Raw genomic sequence first — 24,778 nt, forward strand, 5'->3', positions numbered from 1 at the left:
AGGAACTATCTTATACTCTTTTTTTCTCTAGTTATTAGCAACATCCTTGTTAGGCCTTATGCTCATTTGTATCCCACTCTTTGGGACCCCATGGACTGTAGCCCGCCAGGCTCCTCCGTCCATGAATTTTCTAAGCAAGAATAGAAAATGGAAATAGAAATGAAATGGGTTGCCATTTCCTCCTTCAGGGGAATCTTCCTGGCCCAGGGATGGAACCCCTCCTGTGTCTCCTGCATTGGCTGGCAGATTCTTTACCACTGGGCCACCTGGGAAGCCCTCCATTAGCATATAGTAGGTGCTTAATGAATGTTTGAGAATGAATGAACAGGTGACCTTTATCACACTCTTCAGCTGCTGACTCTGGAACAATCCCCACTGTGGGTAGAGAGTCATTAGTACCAGGCTTGGCATGAAGACAGCCTTGCAACATGTCTTCCCACACCGATCCCCAGGTTGGTAACCAGGCTTGGGACTCAATTCAAGTGAGTAAATGCTGGCTCTTTTCGAAGCTTCCCTGGAGCCCCTGTCTTAGCTCCTTGTCTGGGATCTTAGAGATTTAGAGGAGGCTGGAATTTTGCTTCAAGACCATCCTTCAGTGTTGCCAGTCCTAAGGCTTCTGCTCAGTTTCTATAGGTTATTTGCTGCCTTCTTGCTTTTTCTGTTGGCTGGGACCTCATGTTGCCCGTTTCTCTCTTGAAGGCCTGCCATGACTTCAGGGTCCAAATTCACTCCTTCCCGACTCAGGTCTCCACTCGACTCTCCCACCTCCCCTAGCCGGAGCCCAGGATATGGCAGCCAGCCAGCATGGTGGTGAGCTGCAGTGAGATTAATGGTCACCCTTTCATGCTTGTCAAAGGCAGAAATTCCTAACCTTTGTCCAGATTCCTAACTCATCTGAGAATCTGATCAGAACAATAAACTCTGTCTCCAGAAGAACTCTCAGATGTAATATTTCGTGCCTTGGAGCAGACAGTCTTGGACACTTAGGATACCCCGAAACCTGACCTTGGACTTTTCCTACGGCCACTGCCCAGGATCCCAAGCCCATTACACACATTGCGCCTGAGCCTCTTCTTAAGTCAGTATTTCTGACAGCTTCCAGTGCCGCATTGGTGGTGGCAAACGCACACTCCAGTTTTGAAGCTAGGAGATGTAGGTGCAGATTCTGTTTCCTTGTTAGCTGTGGCTTGAACAGCTTAACCAGCTTTTCTTGATTCCTGTTGAGAATGTTTACCTTGCAGGGTTAGAGTGAGGATTTAGAGACACCACAGTAGAATGCACAGCCTGGCACCTGTAGATCCTTCTTTAGAGGGAGCAGCTGCAGTTGTGGAGAGAAGCCATTTCATCCATTTCCAATTTCAACATCCTTTGCGGGGCTCCTCGTTGTCTCTCACACTTCCTGGTACTGTAACCAGAGAGAAAGCTTGAGAGGCTTTTGTGAGATGAGGGGAAGAGTGAGTGGGCTCAATAAGGAAGTGTGGGAGGGGAAATCAGGACCGCTTCTAGGTGACATCAGAATCCAGTGAGGGGCTCTGCACAGAAAGTCATAGTCAGGATAGATCCAGGCATGAGCCGATGAGTAGAGTCCCGCTGAACTTTGAAAAGGGAAGCCAGCAGGGCGATGGGAGCCCACTCAAGTGGAAAAGTTAATGCTTAGCAGAGTGAGGGTGTTGACTCATAGCTTTGCTATGCTGAGGTCGTGGAAGAATGAGGTAGCTAGTCCCAGAGCTGGCCGTGTGCTGGGAGCCTTAGCAATGTGACATTCGGCCGAACAAAAGCCACCACCTCCTCCGTTCCACTACAGTAGAGGGGAAGCTGAGGAGTGGTTCAAAGCATGGCCACTGACGTGGGACTGCCTGCGTCCATAATCTAGCCTTGACCCACTTAATAGCAATGTAACTTGGAATTCCTTACTTGACTTCTCAGTTTCCTTAGCTGTGAAAGGGGGATGGAAATAATTGTACGAGGGGTTTTCAGGAAATTGGGTCATGTGAGATGATAGAAAAAATATACATCACCCTGACCCACTGCTCATTGTTCTTGGCACAGAGCTCCTAAAACCCTTGTAAATTCCTAAGGGATAAGAGAGGGCACTAGAAGCATCTTTTGTTCTAATGAAGCCAGTCTGGGTGGACTCCTGGATGGGGGCTGGTCGCCGGAAAGACCAAGCCGTGATTAGAAGTTTGGAATGTTCAGCCCCACCCCCACTTCTCTAAAGTGGGGAGAAGGGCTAGAAATGGAGTTAATAATTGATCAAGCCTGTGTGCTGAAGCCTCCATTAAGCATCCCAGAAGTATGGGGTTCAGAGACCTTGCAGGGGGGTGAGCACATCCATGTACCCGTAGGGCAGTGCACCCCAGCTCCATGGTAACAGAAGCCCCTGTGCTTGGGACCCTCTCAGACCTCACACTGCACATCTCTTCAGCTGGCTGTTCCTCTGTATCGTTGAACAGATCCTAGAGTAAGCGGGTGAGTAACTGTTCTCCTGAGTTCTGTGAGCTGCTCAAGCAAATTAATTGAACCCAACGATGGGGTCATGGGAACCTCAGATTTGTCTCCAGTTGGTTAGAAGCACAGATGACAGTCTGGACTGAAGTGGGGGTGGGGCAGTCTTGTGGGACTGAGCTCTTAACCTGTGGATCTGATGCTAAAGCGTCAGGACTGGGTCGAATTGTGGAACACCCAGCTGCTGTCGCAGAAAATTGCTTGGTGGGGGAACGTGCCCCGCCCCAGTGCAGCAACATTCTGCTGTCAGAATGTTGTGAGTGTTCTGTGTGGTAGTGAAGGAGACACACAGGAAGAAAAACTGGTTTTTTCCCCCCTGAAAACAGATGAGCTAAGGCTTACAAAACCTTTTGTACTGAAACATTAGCTTTTGTTTTGTTGCGTATTTGGGGACTTAGGGATTCAATAGAAGCCCCTGCTCTTTGGACTTTGCTCCAAGGAAACTTTAAGGAGGAGCTGGATTGACATTTGCTCATCTGGGTAGGTATACTGTCCAGTCTCAGACACACAGAAAAAGAAGACCTTGTGTCTTCAGGAAAAAAATGATCCAGGAGTAAGGAAAATCCCCAATTCTCTGCTGGTCCTAGAAAGCATTCATCTACTAATTATTACCTTGTATTAGGTCTGGGGGGGGGGGTGGTGTTCCTGTTGTTCTGTCGCTAAGTCATGTCCAACTCTTTGCAATCCCATGGACCGCAGCATGAGGATCCTCTGTCCTCCACTGTCTACTGGAGGTTGCTCAGATTCATGTCAGTGAGCAAGTCTGGCTTAATCTTTAAGCTGTGTTAGGGTCTTATCACTTGCAAAGGCAGCATGGGCTTCAGAGCTGAAACTCCAGGTTTATATCAGGCACCACTCCTGCATATGAGGTCAGACATGTTTCTCAACTCCTTGGAGTCTCAGTATCCTCATTTATCAAATGGGATACCTGTGGGTCAAAGGTTAATTTTGTTGACTTTTCGCAACAAGCTGGGGAGACACACGTGCGCTGGGTGACTTTGGTCTGCAGGATTTGGTGAGAGAGAAGCAGAGGCTTATGGCATTTCTGTGATTTTTGAGTTTCCCATCTCTTGGCTCTTTAGGGATGGGAAAATAATTTTTTAGGCCAAAAGTGCTGTTCAGTTTGGCAAACTGATTGAGGTAGTCCCCACCCTAGTCAGATGAAGGTGAGATGTAGGCATTTTACCTTCCATCAGGGAAGGTTCTTTGAATGAATGAATGAATGAATGAATGAATGATACTGGTTCTGTTGTTGTTTCAAACTCTTGTCCTTAGGGATGATGACGCCATACAACCATCTCATCCTTGTCTTCCCCTTCACCTGCCCTCAGTCTTTCCCAGCATCAGGGTCTTTTCCAATGAGCTGGCTCTTTGCATCAGGTGGCCAAAGTGTTGGATCTTCAGATACTTCTAATTGATTGCTCTTATTTTTTTATTTGCAGATGAGAAAAAGAAAACAAAGAAAGTTGATAATGAACTCAACCCTGTCTGGAATGAGGTAACTTCATTATTTTACGATTTTGTTTCACTGGATAAGCTCTGTCTGATTGCTCATCTTTGGTCAGAGGTTAACCCTTCCATTTGGAAGGAGAATCTCTGCCATTTCGCCCTCACCCCGTCCATCTCCCTTTGTGGCCCAAAGACAGCAGAGCAGTTCAAGGAGACATAGCAGTGACATCTGTACAGTGGTGGTGTGGCAAATGGAGCCTGGATAGGGTGAGGAGGGTGGGGTTCTAGCCTGCTGCAGCCATGAGCTTGCTGTGCGACCTTTTCTGGTTATGCTGCAAATTAGAGCAAGGGGTGGAATTAGATCCTCTCCAGAGCCCCAGAAGGGAAACTCTGTAATTAAAACCATATCTGCATGTGATTAATTGAGTGTAATCCATGATACTTTGAGTGTCTGGAAGAGTAATGTATTTTTTTTATGTTGATAAGAGTAATACATACTTAATGTAGAAATTTTTAAAACTTCAGCTTTAAAAAATTACTTTTGATCCTACTATCCAGAAGTGACTGTTGTTAACATCTCGGAGGTATCAATAAATGTTTATTGAGTGAATATATTATGATGTTTTAAAATCAGCAAATAAGTATATAGTGAATACAGTTTCCTATCTTTTTCTTACTATTATATCCTGAGCATATACCTTTCTCATTCCATTTGAAAATCTTTTAATTACTTGTGTAATATTGTGTTGCAATAATGTAATTTATATACCTCCTCCCCCTGTTGACTTTATTTTATAAATGGTTCAGTGTTTAATATATTTATAGATATATGAAGTTTTAAATTCTTTCCATTGAGTAGGATTTTCCTTTGCTGACTAATTTTTGAAAAGCCTATCATCAACCCCACTGTTTTTCCAAAAGCTAGGTCAAACCTTTCTGGAAAAGTACAGTGGTAAATATCTTTGTTATTTTGCTAAGTTACCAGGCTGTGAAGACTTCCGCTTCACCAACTGCAAACCTCTTCCCCTGTTCCCCTCCTAACTAGTTTCAGTATCCCTATGAGATAAAGATTACTCATTCTCATTGGATGAGGCCAAGACTAAAAGTTTCCTGGTGCCTTCCTGAAAAGCCCAGCTGGTCTCATATAGGTTGAGAGGAAATTCCACTTCTGTAGTTTCACTGGAACCCAGAACACAGCCAGCTAGACTACCAGCTCCCTGAAAGCAGAGGCCTGTCTGGTTGATCCCTGTGAACACTATAGGATCCTAGCACCTCACACACAGCTCCAAGACTAAAAAAGTACATACATATATGCATTTAGTTGTATCCAACTCTTTGCAATCCCATGGACTAGAGCCCACCAGGCTCCTCTATCCTTGGAATTCTCCAGGCAAGAATATCGGATTGGGTTGCCATTCCCTTCTTCAGGGAACCTTCTTGATCCAGGGATCAAAAGTTGGGCCTCCTGCACTGCAGGCAGGTTCTTTACCATCTGAGCCAACAGGGAAGTCCAACAATTTAATTTCTTTTTTTTTTTTTTTAGTGGTAGCATACCACTTAAGTTTGTGCTCAATCCACGTGGCCAGTGGCAGAGAGGAGTGTGGTCACATGAGTGGGGCTGTTCTCCACAGGGCATCATCCGTCTCACACTATTTTGTTTCTGACACATTTTTTCTTATAATGCATATATGTTTATCAAGGAAATTTCCCAATTGAAATTTTATAACTGAAACCAAACCTAAATGAAATGCCAATCCCAAACCCATTGCGGTTGGTGGGCATCTTCTAATATGACCTGTGAGATGCCTCCTCCATCTATATCAAACCATAATCAGGAACTGCTTTACTGAATTCATTTATTACATACTTAAAGGCATCAGTGGTGCTAAGTTGATTTCTTTCTTTGTTTGTTTTAATATTTACCCTTAGAAAGTAGTTTACTGCTTTAAGATGAGAGACTTGCCTGACCACAGCACTGACTGAGGTGGGGCTTAAAAATAAGGGGCTGATGCAATTCAGAAAATGTTTTCTTAGATTTATTCATCTCTTTGTTCACTAGTAATATGATTAAGAAATGAAAGTAATTTAAAATTAACCCTTAAAGAAAGCATTTTTCATTTACAGATTTCATTCTATTCATGTGACAGTTGTGGTAGGCTTTAAGTCTAGATCTCTGCCCATGAGATGGATTTGGTCTTGTTCAAAGCCAAGAAGGCTAGAAAATGGGGAGCTAGGAGAAGCTACCAGGCCCTCTGAGGCTAAGCCTTCTGAGGCTGAGTCTGGTTTGCTTTCCCACAAGTCTCAGCAGCTTTCAGGTTCAGAATTTGATCACTTCTGTCTCACTGTAGAATTGAGTACTTGAAAAGATTGTCATTGGTGAAGATGAAACAGTGTTTATTAAAATAGTATTGGTGCATCTTATTATATTCCCAGATCCTTTTAACAGACTTTTTGTCTTCATAACCTTTCTGTGGACAGATTTTGGAGTTTGACTTGAGGGGTATACCGCTGGATTTTTCATCGTCCCTTGAGATTGTTGTGAAAGATTTTGAGACAATTGGACAAAATAAGTAAGTTGATTTTGATTCTTTTTGTCATTCTACATATTGTTGTACTATTGTTTGTTTTTGTTGAAGGAAAACATCTTTAATAACATAATGTTTCCAATATCATTGTGCTTTAATTCTGTGCACCGACCCCCTTCCCACTTATGAGCCAACATCAGACGTAGCTAATCAATCACTATGATTGCTGTATTCCTGCTGCTGCTAAGTCACTTCAGTCGTGTCCGACTCTGTGTGACCCCATAGACAGCAGCCCACCAGGCTCCCCTGTCCCTGGGATTCTCCAGGCAAGAACACTGGAGTGGGTTGCCATTTCCTTCTCCAATGCATGAAAGTGAAAAGTGAAAGGGAAGTCGCTCAGTCGTGTTGGACTCTCAGTGACCCCATGGACTGCAGCCCACCAGGCTCCTCCGTCCATGGGATTTTCCAGGCTGTATTCCTAAGAGGTTGGAAACATGAAGCCACCGCTAGTCTATCCAACTTGTATCCAACAGGTGCTTACAGAGAAACCTGTTCACACTCCTGCAGTTTCTTTGTTAATTACATGTAGGCACTGATGGTTATCCAAACTGTACCTTTATTGGACACAAAATCATTTCTTCTTCTGTTTACGTGTGCCCCATGTACATCTCATTCAAGTTCTCTTTCCAGCACTGCTTCCATTTTAATGTCTCACAAATTGAAACCAGATTCCTTGTCTTACTGCCTCTACCAGTTTCAGACGGGAAAGAATCATGGTAGTGATCAGGAATGGTTCAGAGTGTCATCTCCTGGGTAAGGGTGAGGTTCCCATGGGATAGAATGACTCCAGTAAATTCATTCCAGTCCTTGATCTAGACTTTGGCCTTAGACTCGGAATGCAGTCTTAGGTTATAAATTCAAATTAACTAAGCTCAGTAAGAATTGTTGAATTCTGAAACTATAATACTTGTTATTTTCCAATGGAAATTAATTGCCTGGTTGAGGAGGGCATTCCTGCTCTCTGATTAATAAATTTAAATTTTTAAAAAAATTTTATATTAGGGTATAGTTGGTTTACAGTGTTAGAGTAGTATAGTTGACTTACAATGTTAGTTTCAAGTGCACAACAAAATGATTAAGTTATACATATACATATATCTATTTTTCAGACTCTTTTCCCATGTAGGTTATTACAGAGTATTGACAGAGTTCCCTGTGCTATACAGTAAGTCCTTGCTGAGCATCTGTTTTAAATATAGTAGTGTATATATGTTAATCCCAAACTCCTCCTTTACCCCTCCCCATCTCCCACCTTTACTCTTTGGTAGCCATAAATTTTCTAAGTCTGTGAGTCTATTTCTGTTTTGTGAGGAAGTTCATTTGTATCATTTTGAAGATTCTACGTCTAAGTAATATCATACAATACTCTCTCTGATTTACTCAACTTGGTATGATAATCTGAAGGTCCATCCATGCTGCTGCAAATAGCATTATTTCCTTCTTTTTAATGGCTAATATTCCACTGTATGTATGTACCACATCTGCTGTGTTCATTTGTCCCTGTCAGTGGACGTTTGGGTTGATTCCATGTCTTAGCTATTATACAATGAACACTGCGGTGCGTGTATCATTTCAAAGTGTGGTTTTCTCCAGATAGATGCCCCGGAGTAAGACTGCTGGATCATATGATAGCCCTATTTTTGTTTTTTTTTAAGGAACCTCCATACTGTTCTCTGTTGTGGCTATACCAGTTTACATTCCCACCAACCATGGAGGAGGCTTCCTTTTTCTCCACACTCCCTCCAGCATTTGTTATTTGTAAACTTTTTGATGACGGCCATTCTGACTGGTGTGAAACGATATCTCATTGTAGTTTTGATTTGCGTTTGTCTAATAATGAGTGACATTGAGCATCTTTTCATATGCCTTCTGGCCATCTGTTTGTCTTCTTTGGAGAAATGTCTATTTTCCTTCATGTCATATCACATGGGAAACCAAGTTACTCTGTATTGTTGATTATAAGACATCATTGCCTGTAAGATGTACTGTTAGTAACAGGATTGGGGGAGAGGGTAAGAAGCCTGATATTAAATGCCCGCATCAGTTGAAGAAGCATCCCAGTGTTTAGTAACGTCAATTTATTTTCAGATGTATGTCTTAGCCTCGTGTACATTCGGTATGATCAGAAGACTGCAATGAGAGCAATAAATTAGAATAAATTAGTTGAGATAGGGTGACTATATACTCTGATTTACTTTGGATAGTCCTGGTTTACTATCCCAGCACAATGATTTATGATGTCCCTTTTGCTGTCAGCAGTGACTTGGGTTGCACAGAAAGATACGTGGTCATCCTAGTCATTGGGGTCTTCTGCTTCCTGGCATCAGGCTGATAGCCTGGACAGTGCTTTGATAGATAGTACCTATGTCACTTTTCACAAAATCCTTTCTCCCATGTAGCATTGCTGACCATTGCCTCTTGTGACCGACGCATTTTTTTCCCCCACCTTAAGCTACATAAATACATTTTGGCAGGTTTTGACCCTACTCTCTTAGATCAAAAAACATTCTAGCTTTTTAAGGTTATGCTGTACATCTCAGCTTTGAAGCAAGTATGTGATTTTCTAGCCTCACCCCAACTCTCCGAGGACAGTTTTATTTCACTGATTTCAAAGTTCTAGGAAAGCAAGTAGTTGAGCCTCACTATAACCTTCTATCTATTACTAATGGTCCTTTCTCTTCTTTCTTCTCCTCTTTCTGCAAGTGGTACCACTGTGTATATTCTAGACCAGCCCTCTCCAGTAGAAATATGTGCAGGCTGCATGTGTAATTAAAAATTTTCTGGATTTCCCTGGTGTTTCAGTGGTTAAGAATCCACCTTCCATTGCTGGGAACATGGGTTTGTTCCCTGTTCGGGGAACTAAGATCCTGCATGCTGCAGGGCAACTAAACTGTGTGCTGCAACTAAGACCCTACACAGCTAAAGAAATAAATATTAAAAAAATTTTTTTTTCTAGTAGTCATGTTATAAAACAAAAAGAAACAGATGAGAATTTTAATGCTATATTTTAACTGAATATATCCAATATTAGCATTTCTATATGTAATCTATATTTTAAAAATTGAGACATTTCACATACATATTTCCTTATTAAGTCTTTGAAATCCAGTGTGTATTTCACACCAACAGCGCATCTCTGTCCAGACTAGCCACATTTTAAGTGTTTCCTCACCACCTGTGGCTGGTGGCCACCAGAGTGGTGGAGAGTGACCACTGGCCTCTAAACCTCAGTCAGGTCTGTCTGGATCTTCTGCCTTTTACCTCCCATCCAGTCTGTTTGCCAGATCTTACTTTCCTTTCTTTCTGCTGTGCCATGTGCCTCTTACTTTTGGTCACACCTAACAGCCTGGTTCAGGCCTCATTACTTTATGCTTCCTCTATTTTAACATGGCAGTAAAGCCTGGCAGGCTGGCCTGAGAACTCTCATCTGTTTGAAACAAAGTTGTTGCTTTCCTGAATGTTACATACTTGGGAGAGAGAGAGAGAGAAAAAAAAAAAAAGACAAATATATGCTGCTGCTGCTGCTGCTAAGTCGCTTCAGTTGTGTCCAACTCTGTGCAGCCCCATAGATGGCAGCCCACCAGGCTCCCCTGTCCCTGTGATTCTCCAGCCAAGAACACTGGAGTGGGTTGCCATTTCCTTCTCCAATGCATGAAAGTGAAAGTGAAGTTGCTTAGCTGTGTCTGACTCGTAGCGACCCCGTGGACTGCAGCCCACCAGGCTCCTCTGTCCATGGGATTTTCCAGGCAAGAGTACTGGAGTGGGGTGCCAGTGCCTTCTCCGGACAAACGTATGAAGAAATATATAATAGATCAGGTCCTCTGAAATGCTGTAATCTATGGAGAAAACTGTCGTAGCCCAAGAATAAAACTAGAGTTAAAGGATAGTTACTGAGAGTGGGGGAAAGTTTTAAATGAGGTGGTAATAAGGTGGCACTTGAGCAGACACCTAAACAAAGTGAAAGAATGAGCCATGCAGCTTTCTGGGGGAAAGAATATTCTTGGCAGAGGGAAGAAGGCGTGCAAAGGCCCTGAGGCAGAAGTGTCGTTGGGGTATTGGAGCAAGATCAGGAGGTCAGAGGGCTGGGACAGGGGAAGGAGATGAGATCAACAAAGCCACAACATACCTGGCTTTGTTGAGCCACAGTGCAAGCTTTGGATTTCATTGCTAGCAGGATGGAAATCCACTAAAGAGGACTGAGTGGAATCTAACTTTCATTTTTAAAACATTGCTTAAGCTTTCTGTGGGAGGTTGGATGTAGGAATCAGTTAGGAAGCAGGGAAAACAATACTGGGAGAACACTTATTTTATAGCTGTTGAAAACACAGGGGCCTCTTGGATGACAGCAGGGCAATGTTTTAGGTCTGTTTGTCCAAAATATTTGTGTATTTTGGCCTCGTGTTTTCAGCTAGGCTTTTCTACTAAAGATCTGGCTTTGGGACTGTGTTCACTGCTCTTCTTCACCTAGAAGCACTGGGTGGGGGCAAAGGATTATAGGAGTAAGGCACGTCCTGCCTGCAGACTTTCCTGTTGCCAAGGAGACCGACTATGTAAACAGAGCTCTCTTTCAGAGTCTGCAGCCCCCGGGGCATGTAAGCAAACTGCACTGGAGCCTACACCCACAGGAACTGGACCGGGCAGTCTGAGCCCTCACAGCGCTGGCGCATCAGCAGTGTCCCTCCCCAGGCGTAGGGAGCTGGTGGGGCTGTTCTGTGCTTCCCTCCCCAGGCGTAGGGAGCTGGTGGGGCTGTTCTGTGCTTCCCTCCCCAGGCGTAGGGAGCTGGTGGGGCTGTTCTGTGCAGACTCTGTTCTTCCTCATTTTATGGTCATCCAACCAGCCTTGTGAACTGAAAGAAGGTGAGGGAAGAGCCAGAGGAACCCTTGGTCACATGATGAACATGAAATGGTATATTTAGCTGAAATGTCAGAGTGGAAGGCTTTTCCCAGCAACTGAAGAATGAGAGTTCCCTTTGCAGACAGGCAATGTGGCTGTCCCTTAATGAACCCTTCAAACACTTTATCCCACCAGTTCCTCACACACACACATGCAGTTTTTTTCTCAGAGAGGTTTAGGCATCTGCTCAGGTCACACAGCAGGTGTGTGGCAGGTTTGTTCTTAACTTTTATAGCCAGACCTGTACTCTTGACTTTTCCATTATACTGACAACCTCTGACCACCTAGAGGAGCCAAAATGTAGGTGGAATGATTATCTTTTACCTTTACATAGCTGTACTATGAGGCTGGCAAAATCTCAGTTCCTTGAGCAGGGATTGAATCTGGGCCACTGGAGTGAATGCACTGAATTCTGACCACTACGGAGCCCCCTAGCTTAAATTTTTCTAATCTTGCCAAAAAAAGAAACCCCCACTCATTATCAGAAGATTGGTACCTCCTTCCTAGGTAAGAGTTTAAGCAGTCATTTCATGCTACTGAATAATAAATCACTTAAGCTCATTCCCTACAAGATAAGTTCAGAGAAGGTATCTCATCTCATGTGATCTTCACAATGACCTTGAGAAGTGGAGATGAGACCTGAGGCTCAGAAGGGTTGAGGCTGAGACCCTGATCCCTTGACATCCTGACCCTGCTGGCACTCCACTTGGGTTTGTAAAGAAAAATCGTCTTCAGGAGCCTGGAAATGTAGGACTGAAAGATACTGACACGTTTTCAGATCAGTATGTGTGCTGCTCATGCCAAGATGATGTAGCAGGGACCAGGTTTGCCCTCTCAGCTGACACAATCAAAAAAGTAGATGAGATTGCATGCTGCAGTGGCTTCAGATGCTGGGCACTGGCAGCACAGGGCGGTGACCCCCAGAAGGGGGGTGAATGGGCTGAGTTCCCTGAGTGACCTGGCTTCTGGCCTGGAGAGCATTTCCAGGCTGCAGTGCTAAATGGGCAGATCCTAGCTGTCTTCCAAATTGAAGAGGTGCAGGTGGGAGTCTAGAGTCATACACACAGCCATGTAACGCACACACACCCCCCCCACACACACACCCACCCACCCACCCACACCCACACCCACACCCACACCCACCCCCACCCCCCCACACACACACCCCCCCACCCCCTTCTTAAGGTTTGCAAAGGGTTCCTCTAGACTCTTCAGATGAGTACTGGTCAGTGAGGCAACTACCCGAGGGCTGAGGACAGTTAATATTCCCACCATCCGGAGTGGGAAAACCTCCTAATTCATGAGCAGTAGGTAGTAGTCTGGGAGGAAATGGCAGCCCACTCCAGTGTTTTTGCCTGGGAAATCCCGTGGACAGAGGAGCCTGGCGGGCTGCAGTCCTCAGGGTCTCAAAGAGTCAGACATGACTTAGCAACTAAACAACAACAAGGTACTCAGAAGGATTTTACCTCAGTATTGTGAAGAAAAAACACAGAAAAATCATTATTAAACAAATGCACTATTAGGGTATTATCAGTAGGCGTAGACAATGAAACAGGTATTATATTCTACAGGTTTGGGAAGGTAGCTTGAGCATGTAAAGTAGAGAAGGGCAAGATGTATTGAAATCCAAACTGAATGGGTAGAGATGCTAATTACAATGTCTGAGATAAAATGACCATAATTATCTAAAAGTCTGCGTTTCTAGTACTCTTTTTTCCCCTCCATATGTGTGTACTTGTACATTCGAAACCGTCACATATACCCCCACACAAATGCAGTGCAAAGTTGGTGACATCATCCGAAAGTAAATCATCTGTTTTGCTTATGTGTGAGAAGGAGATAACAACTTCACAATATATCTAAGAGGAAATTTACCCAAGTTCTTGCATAAGAAGTGATGGAGACAAGTGGTCAGCTGTGTGATCATGAGATTAGTTTGGATGTTGGCTCTGCTACCTACTGGTTGGGTGGCCTTTGGCAAGAGTCTTTATTGTTATAATGGTTGCTGGATTACTTCCTCAATAAAGGGCAAATTTAATATAATTAAGAAAAACATAAATTTCATGATGAACAACATAATATCCAATATCTATTATGGGCCTACCATAGACCAGGAATTGTGTTAAAACTTCTCCACACATTTGGTTTAAATCTTTATAATGACTTTCAGTCAGACAGGCTTATTGACATCTTAAAGTTGAGGAAAATACGGCTCAGAGAGGTTCACCAAGTTTCTTGAAGTCACCCAGCTCTTTAATTGGAACCACATGGATTTAACTTGATAAATCCGGAATTTAACCTCAGACCTTCCAAGGTTTATTTCCTGTGTATGTGTGTTTGGGTGAGGGCTAGGGTGCCAGGATGTGAAAGTGAGAAAATATCATAAATAACACACACTCACAGGGTGGTACTTAGGGCTATAGAATTAGAAAAAGGGTAAGCCTGGGCTATGAAATATACTGAGTCCCTAGGCAAGGGTATTTTTGTGTTTGTTTTCTGTTGTTTTTTTCTTAGAGAAAAGAGAAAAATTGCAGTTTGGAATGAAATTAATTTGATGGGACAGTGTGGTATTGCTTATGAGAAATTTTTGTTTTCTGATGTACAGAAGACCTTGTGTTCAAGCTTTCAGTACTTTTATTTCCCCTAATGGTGAGACTGGCTTCTGCTGTTGCCACGTATAAACCTGGCAGGGGGATTTATTGAGGCTGTCCCCGTGACCTTTCCATTTCCCCACTGTGGTTGTTGAGAAGGGTTTAGGTAGCTTCTAGAGTAGCTACTGAGGCTCTGTAAAAATCTAAACTGGAGGCAGATGTTACTTGAAACATAATTCCCAATTCTGATTTCTTTTGACCTCTGTGTTTTCAATGAAGCAGCAGAGCTATGCAAAGATCAAAGCTGGTTTGGGCTGGCTGGCTCGCTCTAGGTGCTGGAAAGGCTGAACCCACTGTTTGGGGAGACCAATTAAGCAGCTGCCGCAGCCCTACTGGCATCTGTTACCATCTTGCAAGTAAATAGAGGTGGATCACAGCCCTGGAGAAAAACACCCAGAGAGACTGAAAGAAAAAGGCATTTCATAATGCCAAGAGCTGTAATTATCTCCTAATGGTACTTGGAAGACTATCTCTTAGGAGAAGAAGCTTTATAACCTATAAATCATTTGCAAGATCATTGGACTGTCTTCCGTGATGTATCAATTTATTCATTCAACAAATGTTTGGTAATGCCTGCTGTGTCAGAGACTGCTCTAGATACTGGGGTTCTACATGCCTTTCATGGGGCTCACATCTGAGTGGAAGACACAGACAATAAAAAATAAATTCACATATAGTTTATCAGATGGTTGTAAGTGTGATGAAGAAGAATGAAGCAGGGGAAACAGGGAGAAAAGATAGGGTAAAGTGTGTTTTTGTGTGTGTACATGTGCTGGTTTAGAAAGGCTTTTTATATAAGGATTATTCTGGGGTCTGTTTTATAATGAAATGTCTTATGAGACCTATGGCTTTAAAAATTCATTCTGATTCCATTATTTGGGTTTTATGAGAATTCGGCTACAGCTGAAATTTACTTCCTGTCTAACCCTGAAAATAAAAATTGTTTTCCATGCAGATTCACGGTATATATAGCATTGAGGGTGGGGAGGGAGCTATTTGATGTACATAAGAGAAAGGATTAGTTTTAAGAGTTTTGCACAGTGATTGTGTAGAAATGGCTATGGGCAGTTACGAAGGATTTTTATCTGTTCATTCATGCCTTCATGCCTGCCTGGCCCACACTCCACGTAGAAAAACCTGCCTCCCTGTGCTTTATGCTGTGCATGAGTCCAGACAAGCTTTCCCTGTAAGCACTGATTTGGAGTTGTGTGATTTTTAAGATCCCTTTTTTTAGAATAGTATCTGAAATAATAATGAAAAGCAATGTTAGCCACTTATTAGATCATCCCTTTAATCATTAATAATAGCACTGTTAGGTAGGAGCTGCCATCACCCCCACTTTGCAGATGAAAAAACTGAGGCTCAGAAAAGTTACAGTCTGTAGTACGAGGATGAGTCTGAATCAGTCAGCTCTGCTTAAATCCAAGTACTTAATCACTATGTTATGTTGCCCCCCTTTATAAGGTCCAAGTGCTTGACTGATGAATGATGAATGGATGGATAGATGAATGAATGAAAACTACAACCTTGGTTCTAATGGATGAGGGCATTAGGGACAGAGCCTGGGAGTTCCGCTGAACTCCAGAACAGGCACGCAGAGAGTCAGAACTTTGAGGATTGAATGAATAGCAGAAATTGGTCAGGAACAAATAGAAAAATAGCCAGTTACATCATTTATTCAAGAAGTAACTCTTGGACATCTTCTACACGCCAGGAATTAGGCTAGTTAACCCACCCCTGGCCTCATAGCCTCTCTGCCCTGGATGGCTTTGGGGAGGAGAGCTGGGCTTCTACTCAGCTCCTTCCCCTGTTAAAGTGACACCATCTGTAGAAAGGGCTATGATTCAGAGGGGCTGTCTCTGAATCCTGCAAATCCTACTGCAGCCTCCAGGCTAGGTCAGTGATTCCAGAATCTGGACACGGAGTTTGTGACGCCCCAACTCAGGGGGCTTGTGCATGGCTAGGTTTGGGAACCACTGCATGGACTAGGAGCTTCTAGGTTTTCTGAAGCCCCTGCCTCCTTGTGATGAGCAGGACAAAGGTCTCAAGGCCCTTAGACAGTCTCAGTGTGGAGTACGGAGGGGAAGCCATGGGAGGGTGCAGGTAACTAGGCCTGCCGAGTAGGTGTTGATGGAGTTCTGCTTCCTACTTTATTCCGTTAAATTATTGATTTCTATGTCCGTTTCTCAAATGTGAACCTGCATGGTCACACTGTATGGTTTTTAACAAAAACTGCACATGTTCCCCTTTCCCCAGATCTGGCTTTGCCAACTGCCTTCCCTGCCCCCCAGCCCTCCACCCACCCCTCCACCTATTCTAGACGATTGTTCCTCAAACTTCCTGGGTATGAGAATTAACAAAAGGAAAAGTGTGACTCAGGGTCCTGGGATTCTGGAACCGCCCTGCTGAGTCTGCTGCAGGGCAGCCACATTCTGAGGAACAGTTTTATGGGCTAATCCAGAGGGAAAGGGTAGGCTGGCTGGGGGACTCAGAGGGTTCCCCACAAGTGAAGTGGATGGGAGACCCGGCCAGGAGCTTGCCAGTGTTTCCTGTGATGGGATTGGCTGCCATGGCTGCCCATCTGGTAGAAAGCAAGGTGTGGGACTTGGCTGTCCCACCTTTTGGCTCAGGGACCAAGGGAAGAGCTTGACTGATACCGGCCAGGGCGGGGAGAAGTGTGTGGAAGGAAGCAGAGCCAGCTGAGCATCCCCACTGGCCTTCCCAGCCTGGCTCACATGACAAAGGCCAGCTGGCAGAGAGCCCAGTGCCTCAGAGGGTGGGCAGGTCACGGTCCTACAGGAGACCAGGGGGCTATTCAGAAAAGTGTTTGTCCCTGGCCCAGCTGGGGCTTATCATTCCCCCTAGGAGGACGGAAAGTTGGAGTTCTGCAGCCCCAGGGAGCAGAAACAGTGTGTGATTTACTTTCCAGCCTCCAACTTATTTTTCCTTTCCTTCATGAGGGAATTTCCAGTAAACCCTCCTATGCTGTGGCCTAGTGCACAGAACAGCTTGCTAGATGTGAGCTCCCCTGATTAAGAACTCGGCCAGCAAAGCCCTTACTCACCGCAGTGGCATGCGGCTGTTAACATTTGCGTTCAGGCCAGCGGGGAGAATGTTTTCCATTTCTTTTTTAAACACACTAGACTCAGTTTTAACAAGAAAGAAAAAAAAGTTCTTGACCAACACTTGCATGATTGAGTTGACTGGTTTAAACTCTTTATTTTCCCCAAACCTAACATCTAACTTTCAAGTAGTCGCTTCTATGGCTTAGAGTGAGTTTGATGTCACATAGAGAACCAACAACAAACTATATGAGCGTTCGTGGGCTGAAAGGAATAGGAGCAGGACTGGTTCTTCATTTCAGAGTTCATCTGCTGTCTATTAACTCCACAGGGAAAGGGGAGCCTTGAGATTCTTTCACTATAAAGTTTCTTTTTGAGACGTGGTCCATCTGTTTCAGTGTTGGCTGGAGTCAATGGAGGAGACTCTTATTGTTCTTTGAAAACAGAGGACAAAGTTTCCTTATTACTGTCACACCATAACATTTTAGCATATTTATAGCATTAGTAATATGAAGGAAAAAGGGTTTGGGGTTTAGTGTCACCTCCTTTAAAGGAAATTGGCTTGTGGTCTGACTGAACTGTTCTTATTCCCTGTGTAGGAGGCCAAGTCATCGTTTCCCAGTCTCTCACTGTATTTTGTATCCAGGCAACATCACAGGAAACAGGCCAGGCCAGCCTTGCCTTCAGAGTCCCTTAGAGTTCAGACTCACTACAGGGGATGTGTTCTTCAACTTACACTGAAATCTCTTAGAAGTTGTAATTCTTCAGCTCACTGTACTGTGAAAAATATTTGGGGGATTAAAATCTTTCTAGGCTTTCATCTTAACATACACCATCTTTATTGCATAAAAAGAAATGTAAGATTTCTTTCACATCTCCTTCCCCCAGACCCCCAAATTTTATGATGAAAGAATTATAAAATTATAAGGTTATAATTATAATTATTATAAGAATTTTATGATGAAAAAGCAAATCTTAAGAAAGGAGACTAAAGGTTCCTGGAGGAAGGAATTGTGGTCAGACTTTGTGATTTGCTGAATTTTCATTCCATTCCTGGTCTGTTATCTGTTCCATCCTTTACACCCTCTCATGGGGAAGGAACAGGACCAGATATTGGATGAGTCAGAATGGAGGCTGCAAAACCTTTCAGGGCCATAAAGGGCCAGCAGATGGCTTTGTGTTTTAGGCAAGCCTGCTCTCCCCAGTTAACCCCAATCCCATCACTCCTTACTGTCTTATCTAACACTCACTGTATTCCACATTTCTGTTACTGGCCTCACCTTTCCTCCTGACAACTCTGTGGGAATCTACATTTGACTCCTGATGTTATAGGCCAATACCTGTGAAGGCAGAAAGCTTGCCTCCTATTCTGGATTGTTCATTATGGAGATATTCTAGGTATTTTCCACCCCCCACAAATCAGCAAACAAAGGCTTTAAGAGAAATATATAACATGAGATAGTTTTCTGAATACACATACTTAGGAACATCGATGGGGCTTCCCTGGTGAGAGAGTTTTCTGAATACACATACATAGGAACATTGATGGGGCTTCCCTGGTGGCTCAGACAGTAAAGAATCTGCCTGCAATGTTGGAGATCCGGGTCGGAAAAATCCCCTGGAGGAGGGAATGGCAACACACTCCAGTGTTCTTGCCTGGGAAATCCCATGCACAGAGGAGCCTGGTAGCTATAGTCCATGGAGTTGCAGAGAGTTGGACAGGACTGAGCAACTAACACTTTTCACTTTCACTTTAGGGGCATTGATGTGTAAGCCAGTAGCAGACTTCCAGAGCTAAAAAGGGTCTGAGGAATTATTTCAATCTACTGATTTGCAGATAATGAAGAGGGCTCAGATTTGGGTGACTTAGCCAAGATCTCAAAGGAAGTTGTGACACTGAGGTAGGTCTAGAACAGGATTTGTTCAATCCAATGGTTCTCAACCTGTGATGTTTTCACCTATCGGGGACAACTGACAATGTTATAGAGATGCTCTAGTAGGTAGAGGCCAAGGGTGCTGAACACCTGACAAGGTACAGGACAGTTCTCTCAAACAAAGAATTATCCAGTTCAAGTTGTTAGCAATATTCAGTTTAGTCACTCAGTTGTGTCCGACTTTGTGACCCCATGAACTGCAGCACAGCAGGCCTCCCTGTCCATCACCAACTCCCGGAGTCCACCCAAACCCATATCCATTGAGACGGTGATGCCATCCAACCATCTCATCCTCTGTCGTCCCCTTCTCCTCCTGCCCTCAATCTTTCCCAGCATCAGGGTCTTTTCCAATGAGTCAGCTCTTCACATCAGGTGGCCAAAGTATTAGAGTTTCAGCTTAAACATCAGTCCTTCCAAATTAACACCCAGGACTGATTTCCTTTAGGATGAACTGGTTGGATCTCCTTGCAGTCCAAGGGACTCTCAAGAGTCTTCTCCAACACCACAGTTCAAAAGCATCAATTCTTCGGTGCTCAGCTTTCTTTATAGTCCAACTCTCCCATCCATACATCACTACTAGAAAAATCATAGCCTCGATTAGACGGACCTTTGTTGACAAAGTAATACCTCTGCTTTTTAACATGCTATCTAGGTTGGTCATAACTTTCCTTCCAAGGAATAACCATCTTTTAATTTCATGGCTGCAATCATCATCTGCAGTGATTTTGGAGCCCCCCAGAATAAAGTTAGCCATCTATTTGCCATGAAGTGATGGGACCAGATGCCATGATCTTAGTTTTCTGAATGTTGAGCTTTAAGCCAACTTTGTCACTCTCCTCTTTCACTTTCAGTAAGTTTCACTTTCTTTAGTTCTTCTTCACTTTCTGACATAAGAGTGGTGTCATCTCCATATCTGAGGTTATTGATATTTCTCCCGGCAATCTTGATTCCAGCTTGTGCCTCTTCCAGCCCAGCGTTTCTCATGATGTACTCTGCATATAAGTTAAATAAGTAGGATGACAATAGACAGCCTTGATGTACTCCTTTTCCTATTTGGAACCAGTCTGTTGTTCCATGTCCAGTTCTAACTGTTGCTTCCTGACCTGCATACAGATTTCTCAAGAGGCAGGTCAGGTGGTCTGGTGTTCCCATCTCTTTTAGAATTTTCCACAGTTTATTGTGATTCACACAGTCAAAGGCTTTGGCACAGTCAATAAAGCAGAAATAGATGTTTTTTTTGGAACTCTCTTGCTTTCTCCATGATCTGGGGATGTTGGCAATTTGATCTCTGGTTCCTCTGCCTTTTCTAAAACCAGTTTGAACATATGGAAGTTCACAGTTTACGTATTGCTGAAACCTGGCTTGGAGAATTTTAAGCATTACTTTACTAGCGTGTGAGATGAGTGCAATTGTGCAGTAGTTTGAGCATTTTTTGGCATTGTCTTTCTCTGGGATTGGAGTGAAAACTGACCTTTTCCAGTCCTATGGCCACTGCTGAGTTTTCTAAATTTGCTGGCATATTGAGTGCAGCACTTTCACAGCATCATCTTTCAGGATTTGAAATAGCTCAACTGGAATTCCATCACCTCCACTAGCTTTGTTCATAGTGATGCTTCCTAAGGCCAACTTGACTTCACATTCCAGGATGTCTGGCTCTAAGTGATCACACTATCGTGATTATCTTGGTTGTGAAGATCTTTTTTGTACAGTTCTTCTGTGTATTCTTGCCACCTCTTCTTAATATCTTCTGCTTCTGTAGGTCCCTACCATTTCTGTCCTTTATTGAGCCCATCTTTGCATGAAATGTTCTCTTGGTAGCTCTAATTTTCTTGAAGAGATCTCTAGTCTTTCCCATTCTATTGTTTTCCTCTATTTCTTTGCATTGATTGCTGAGGAAGGCTTTCTTATCTCTCCTTGCTATTCTTTGGAACTCTGCATTCACATGGGTATATCTTTCCTTTTATCCTTTGCTTTTCACTTCGCTTCTTTTCACAGCTATTTGTAAGGCCTCCTCAGACAGCCATTTTGCTTTTTTTGCATTTCTTTTTCTTGGGGATGGTCTTGATTCCTGTCTCCTGTACAATGTCAAGAACTTCCATCCATAGTTCATTAGGCACTCTGTCTATCACATCTAGTCCCTTAAATCTATATTTCTCACTTCCACTGTATAGTAATAAGGGATTTGATTTAGATCATACCTGAATGGTCTAGTGGTTATCTCCACTTTCTTCAATTTCAGTCTGAATTTGGCAATAAGGAGTTCATGATCTGAGCCGCAGTCATCTCCCGGTCTTATTTTTGCTGACTGTAGAGAGCTTCTCCATCTTTGGCTGCAAAGAATATAATCAGTCTGATTTCAGTGTTGGCCATCTGGTGATGTCCATGTGTAGAGTCTTCTCTTGTGTTGTTGGAAGAGGGTGTTTGCTATGACCAGTGCATTCCCTTGGCAGAACTCTATTAGCCTTTGCCCTGCTTCATTCTGTACTCCAAGGCCAAATTTGCCTGTTACTCCAGGTGTTTCTTGACTTCCTACTTTTGCATTCCAATCCCCTATAATGAAAAGGACATCTGTTTTGGCTGTTAGTTCTAGAAGGTCTTGTAGGTCTTCACAGAACTGTTCAACTTCAGCTTCTTCAGCATTACTGGACAGGGCATAGCCTTGGATTACCGTGATATCGAATGGATTGCCTTGGAAACGAAGAGAGATCATTCTGTCATTTTTGAGATTGCATCCAAGTACTGCATTTCGGACTCTTTTGTTGACTATGATGGCCACTCCATTTCTTCTAAGGGATTCCTGCCCACAGTAGTAGATATAATGGTCATCTGAGTTAAATTCACCCATTCTAGTCCGTCTTAGTTCGTTGATTCCTAGAATGTCGATGTTCACTCTTGCCATCTCTTGTTTGACCACTTCCAATTTGCCTTGATTCATGGACCTGACATTCCAGGTTCCTATGCAATATTGCTCTTTACAGCATCGAACCTTGCTTCTATCACCAATCCCATCCACAACTGGGTGTTGTTTTCAACTTTGGCTCCATCCCTTCATTCTTTCTGGAGTTACTTCTTCACTGATTTCCAGTAGCATATTGTGCACCTAACAACCTGGGGTGGATGTTAATAAATTTCCATTCAAGTCTACACCAGCCCATTTTCTACTTCAGCAGTGTCCATCATGTGTTTTTTGTTTTGTTCTGGGACTTGTATATTGTTAATAAAGATTCAGGTCATTTAAGCTTTAGCAAAAGCAGATCAGTACATGTTCAATGTACAATATTATAATTTTAATCATAAAGTTAGGTTATGAATCATGGAAGCATGAGGAAGAAAATCCATTATGTTTCCATGTCTTTCAGGGTGAGTACCAGTTAGATAACTTTTAAACTTGTAGTTGTCACATTTTTCAGACTTGAACATTTTCTAACTTTAATTTTACTTTGTAGGAACAAAAATATATCTTCCAGGCTGTCATAATTGGCTACCAAAGTAAATAATTCCACTTGATTGATTTTTCCATCAGACATTTGACAAATGACATTTCAGTTTCTTATTCAAATTCCTCATTGTTGGGCTCTATTATTTTCCATTTATTTTTGATTGGAGGTTAATTACAATGTTGTGTTGGTTTCTGCCATATAACAATGTGAGTCAGCTATACGTGTACATACATCCCATCCATCTTGAGCCTTTCTCCCAGCCACCCACCCTATCCCGCCCCTCTAGGTCATTACAGAGCCCCTGGTTGCGCTCCCCGCGTTATACGGTGGTTTCCCACTTTATTCAGCCATCTCTGGGGTCGCACAGAGTTGGACACGACTGAAGCGACTTGGCAGCAGTAGCAGCAGCAGTGTATATGTGTCCGTGCTGCTATCTCCATTTGTTCTACCCTCTCCTTCCCCCACTGCGTCCACAAATCTATGTCTGCATCTCTATTCCTGCCCTGCAATAGGTTCATCAGTACTATTTTTTTCTATATTTCATATGTATGTGTTAATATATGATATTTGTTTTTCTCTTTATGATCTACTTCATTCGGTATAACAGGCTCTAGGTTCATTAACCTCATTTCACTGACTCACATTCATTCCTTTTTATGTCTGAATAATATTCCTTTGTATACATGTACCACTACCTCTTTAACCATTCATCTGTTGACAAACGTCTAGGTTGCTTCTATGACCTGGCTATTGCAATTAGTGCTACAGCAAACGTTGGGATTCATGTGTCTTTTTGAATTATGGCTTTCTCGAGGTATATGCCTAGTAGTGGGATTGCTGGGTCATATGGTAGTTTTATTCCTAGTTTTTAAAGGAATATCTATACTGCTTTCCATAGTGGCTATATCAATTTACATTCCCACCAATAGTGCAAGAGGGTTCCCTTTTCTCCACATCCTCTCCAACTTTTATTATTTTTAGATTTTTTGATGATGGCCGTTCTGACCATTGTGAGGTGATACCTCATTGTCATTTTAATTTTCCTTTCTCTAGTAATTAATGTTGAGCATTTTTTTCACATGTTGGCCATCTGTCTGTCTTGTATGTTTGGAGAAAGTTTTCAATTTTTTTTTCTTGTTATAAAAAACAAAACAAGTTGGCCAACCCCTTGGCCTACTGTCTTAAAATATGGAGAGAAGTTCATGAAAACTCACACCCTGTGGGGCTGAGGGAGACGTGGAAGAGATTTTTAAGCGCTCTCACTTTGTGTGATGATTCCCTGTTTCATTAGGTGGAAATGGAGTCCTGGACAGCCCCTTGTCCTCAATATATCAGGAAAATAAAAACCCAAGTGAGAAGAAAACATACTCATGTTAGAATAAAAAAGCAAACTAACATATTGAATGAACATACTTATCTGAAAAATTACTCTGTATAGGTCCCATCATTCTCAGCAATAACAGAGAACTAATTTCTATATTGACCTAAAAGGGCTGGAAAGTTCACTCTTAATCCTCTGGAAGCAAAATTTTTCTTTCCCATTGTCATTAACTGACTCTACTTGTGATATTAGGAGATGAGAACCCATCACAGTTGATTTAATGTTGTGTGTGTATTTGGTCCAAGTTGGTGCACTCTTCCACGAAACCATGTGCAAATGGTTCACATTGTTGAGTAAATTATGTGATACAGGGTGCCATCGCAATCTCTGGTCTTGTGCAGTATATCTATGAGGAGGGCATGGCAACCCACTCAAGTATTCTTGCCTGGAGAATCCCATACACAGAGGAGCCAGGTGGGCTACAGTCCATGGGGTCACAAAGAATAGGACATGACCGAGTGGCTAAGCAAAGCACAATATACCTATGCACAGAAAGTGAAGTCACTTATTCCGAGTCACTGGACATAAGTGCTTGGATGACAGAACCCAGATCTACAGTCTGGTCCAATTTCTGAGGTCTGAGTTGGGGAGGAGAATACAGATATATGTCAGTTTAAAAATAATGTCTCTATGTTGACATCAATTTTCACTTACTGATTTTTAAAAGAAAATGTTCTACATTGTTAAATACAATGAATATTTCTCCACAGGGGGAACATTCTTGAATTTGTTTTTGCCTGAAAGCCCAGAGCTTTTTTTAATTCTCAACTAGAGTTTCTTCACAATGGGTTTTTTGATATAAGGAATTTCTTCTGTCGTTTTGAAGACTTGATGTTCAGCTTTCTCATTTATTCTAATGTTATTCCATGCTATCATG

General features: G+C 42.9%; 1 protein-coding gene across 4 annotated transcripts in view; it reads left to right on the plus strand.

Annotated features, from left to right (window-relative positions):
- MYOF (myoferlin) overlaps window positions 1-24,778 on the plus strand; it is a 177,010-nt gene that overhangs the window by 25,942 nt on the left and 126,290 nt on the right. For all 4 annotated transcript variants that reach the window (XM_018041294.1, XM_018041295.1, XM_018041297.1 and 1 more), the window contains exons 2-3: window positions 3,948-4,003; window positions 6,433-6,524. In XM_018041294.1, the coding sequence (XP_017896783.1) occupies window positions 3,948-4,003; window positions 6,433-6,524 (148 nt within the window). The remainder of the gene's footprint in view (window positions 1-3,947; window positions 4,004-6,432; window positions 6,525-24,778) is intronic.

This window comes from Capra hircus, chromosome 26, assembly GCF_001704415.2.
Source record: "Capra hircus breed San Clemente chromosome 26, ASM170441v1, whole genome shotgun sequence".
Taxonomy (NCBI): domain Eukaryota; kingdom Metazoa; phylum Chordata; class Mammalia; order Artiodactyla; family Bovidae; genus Capra; species Capra hircus.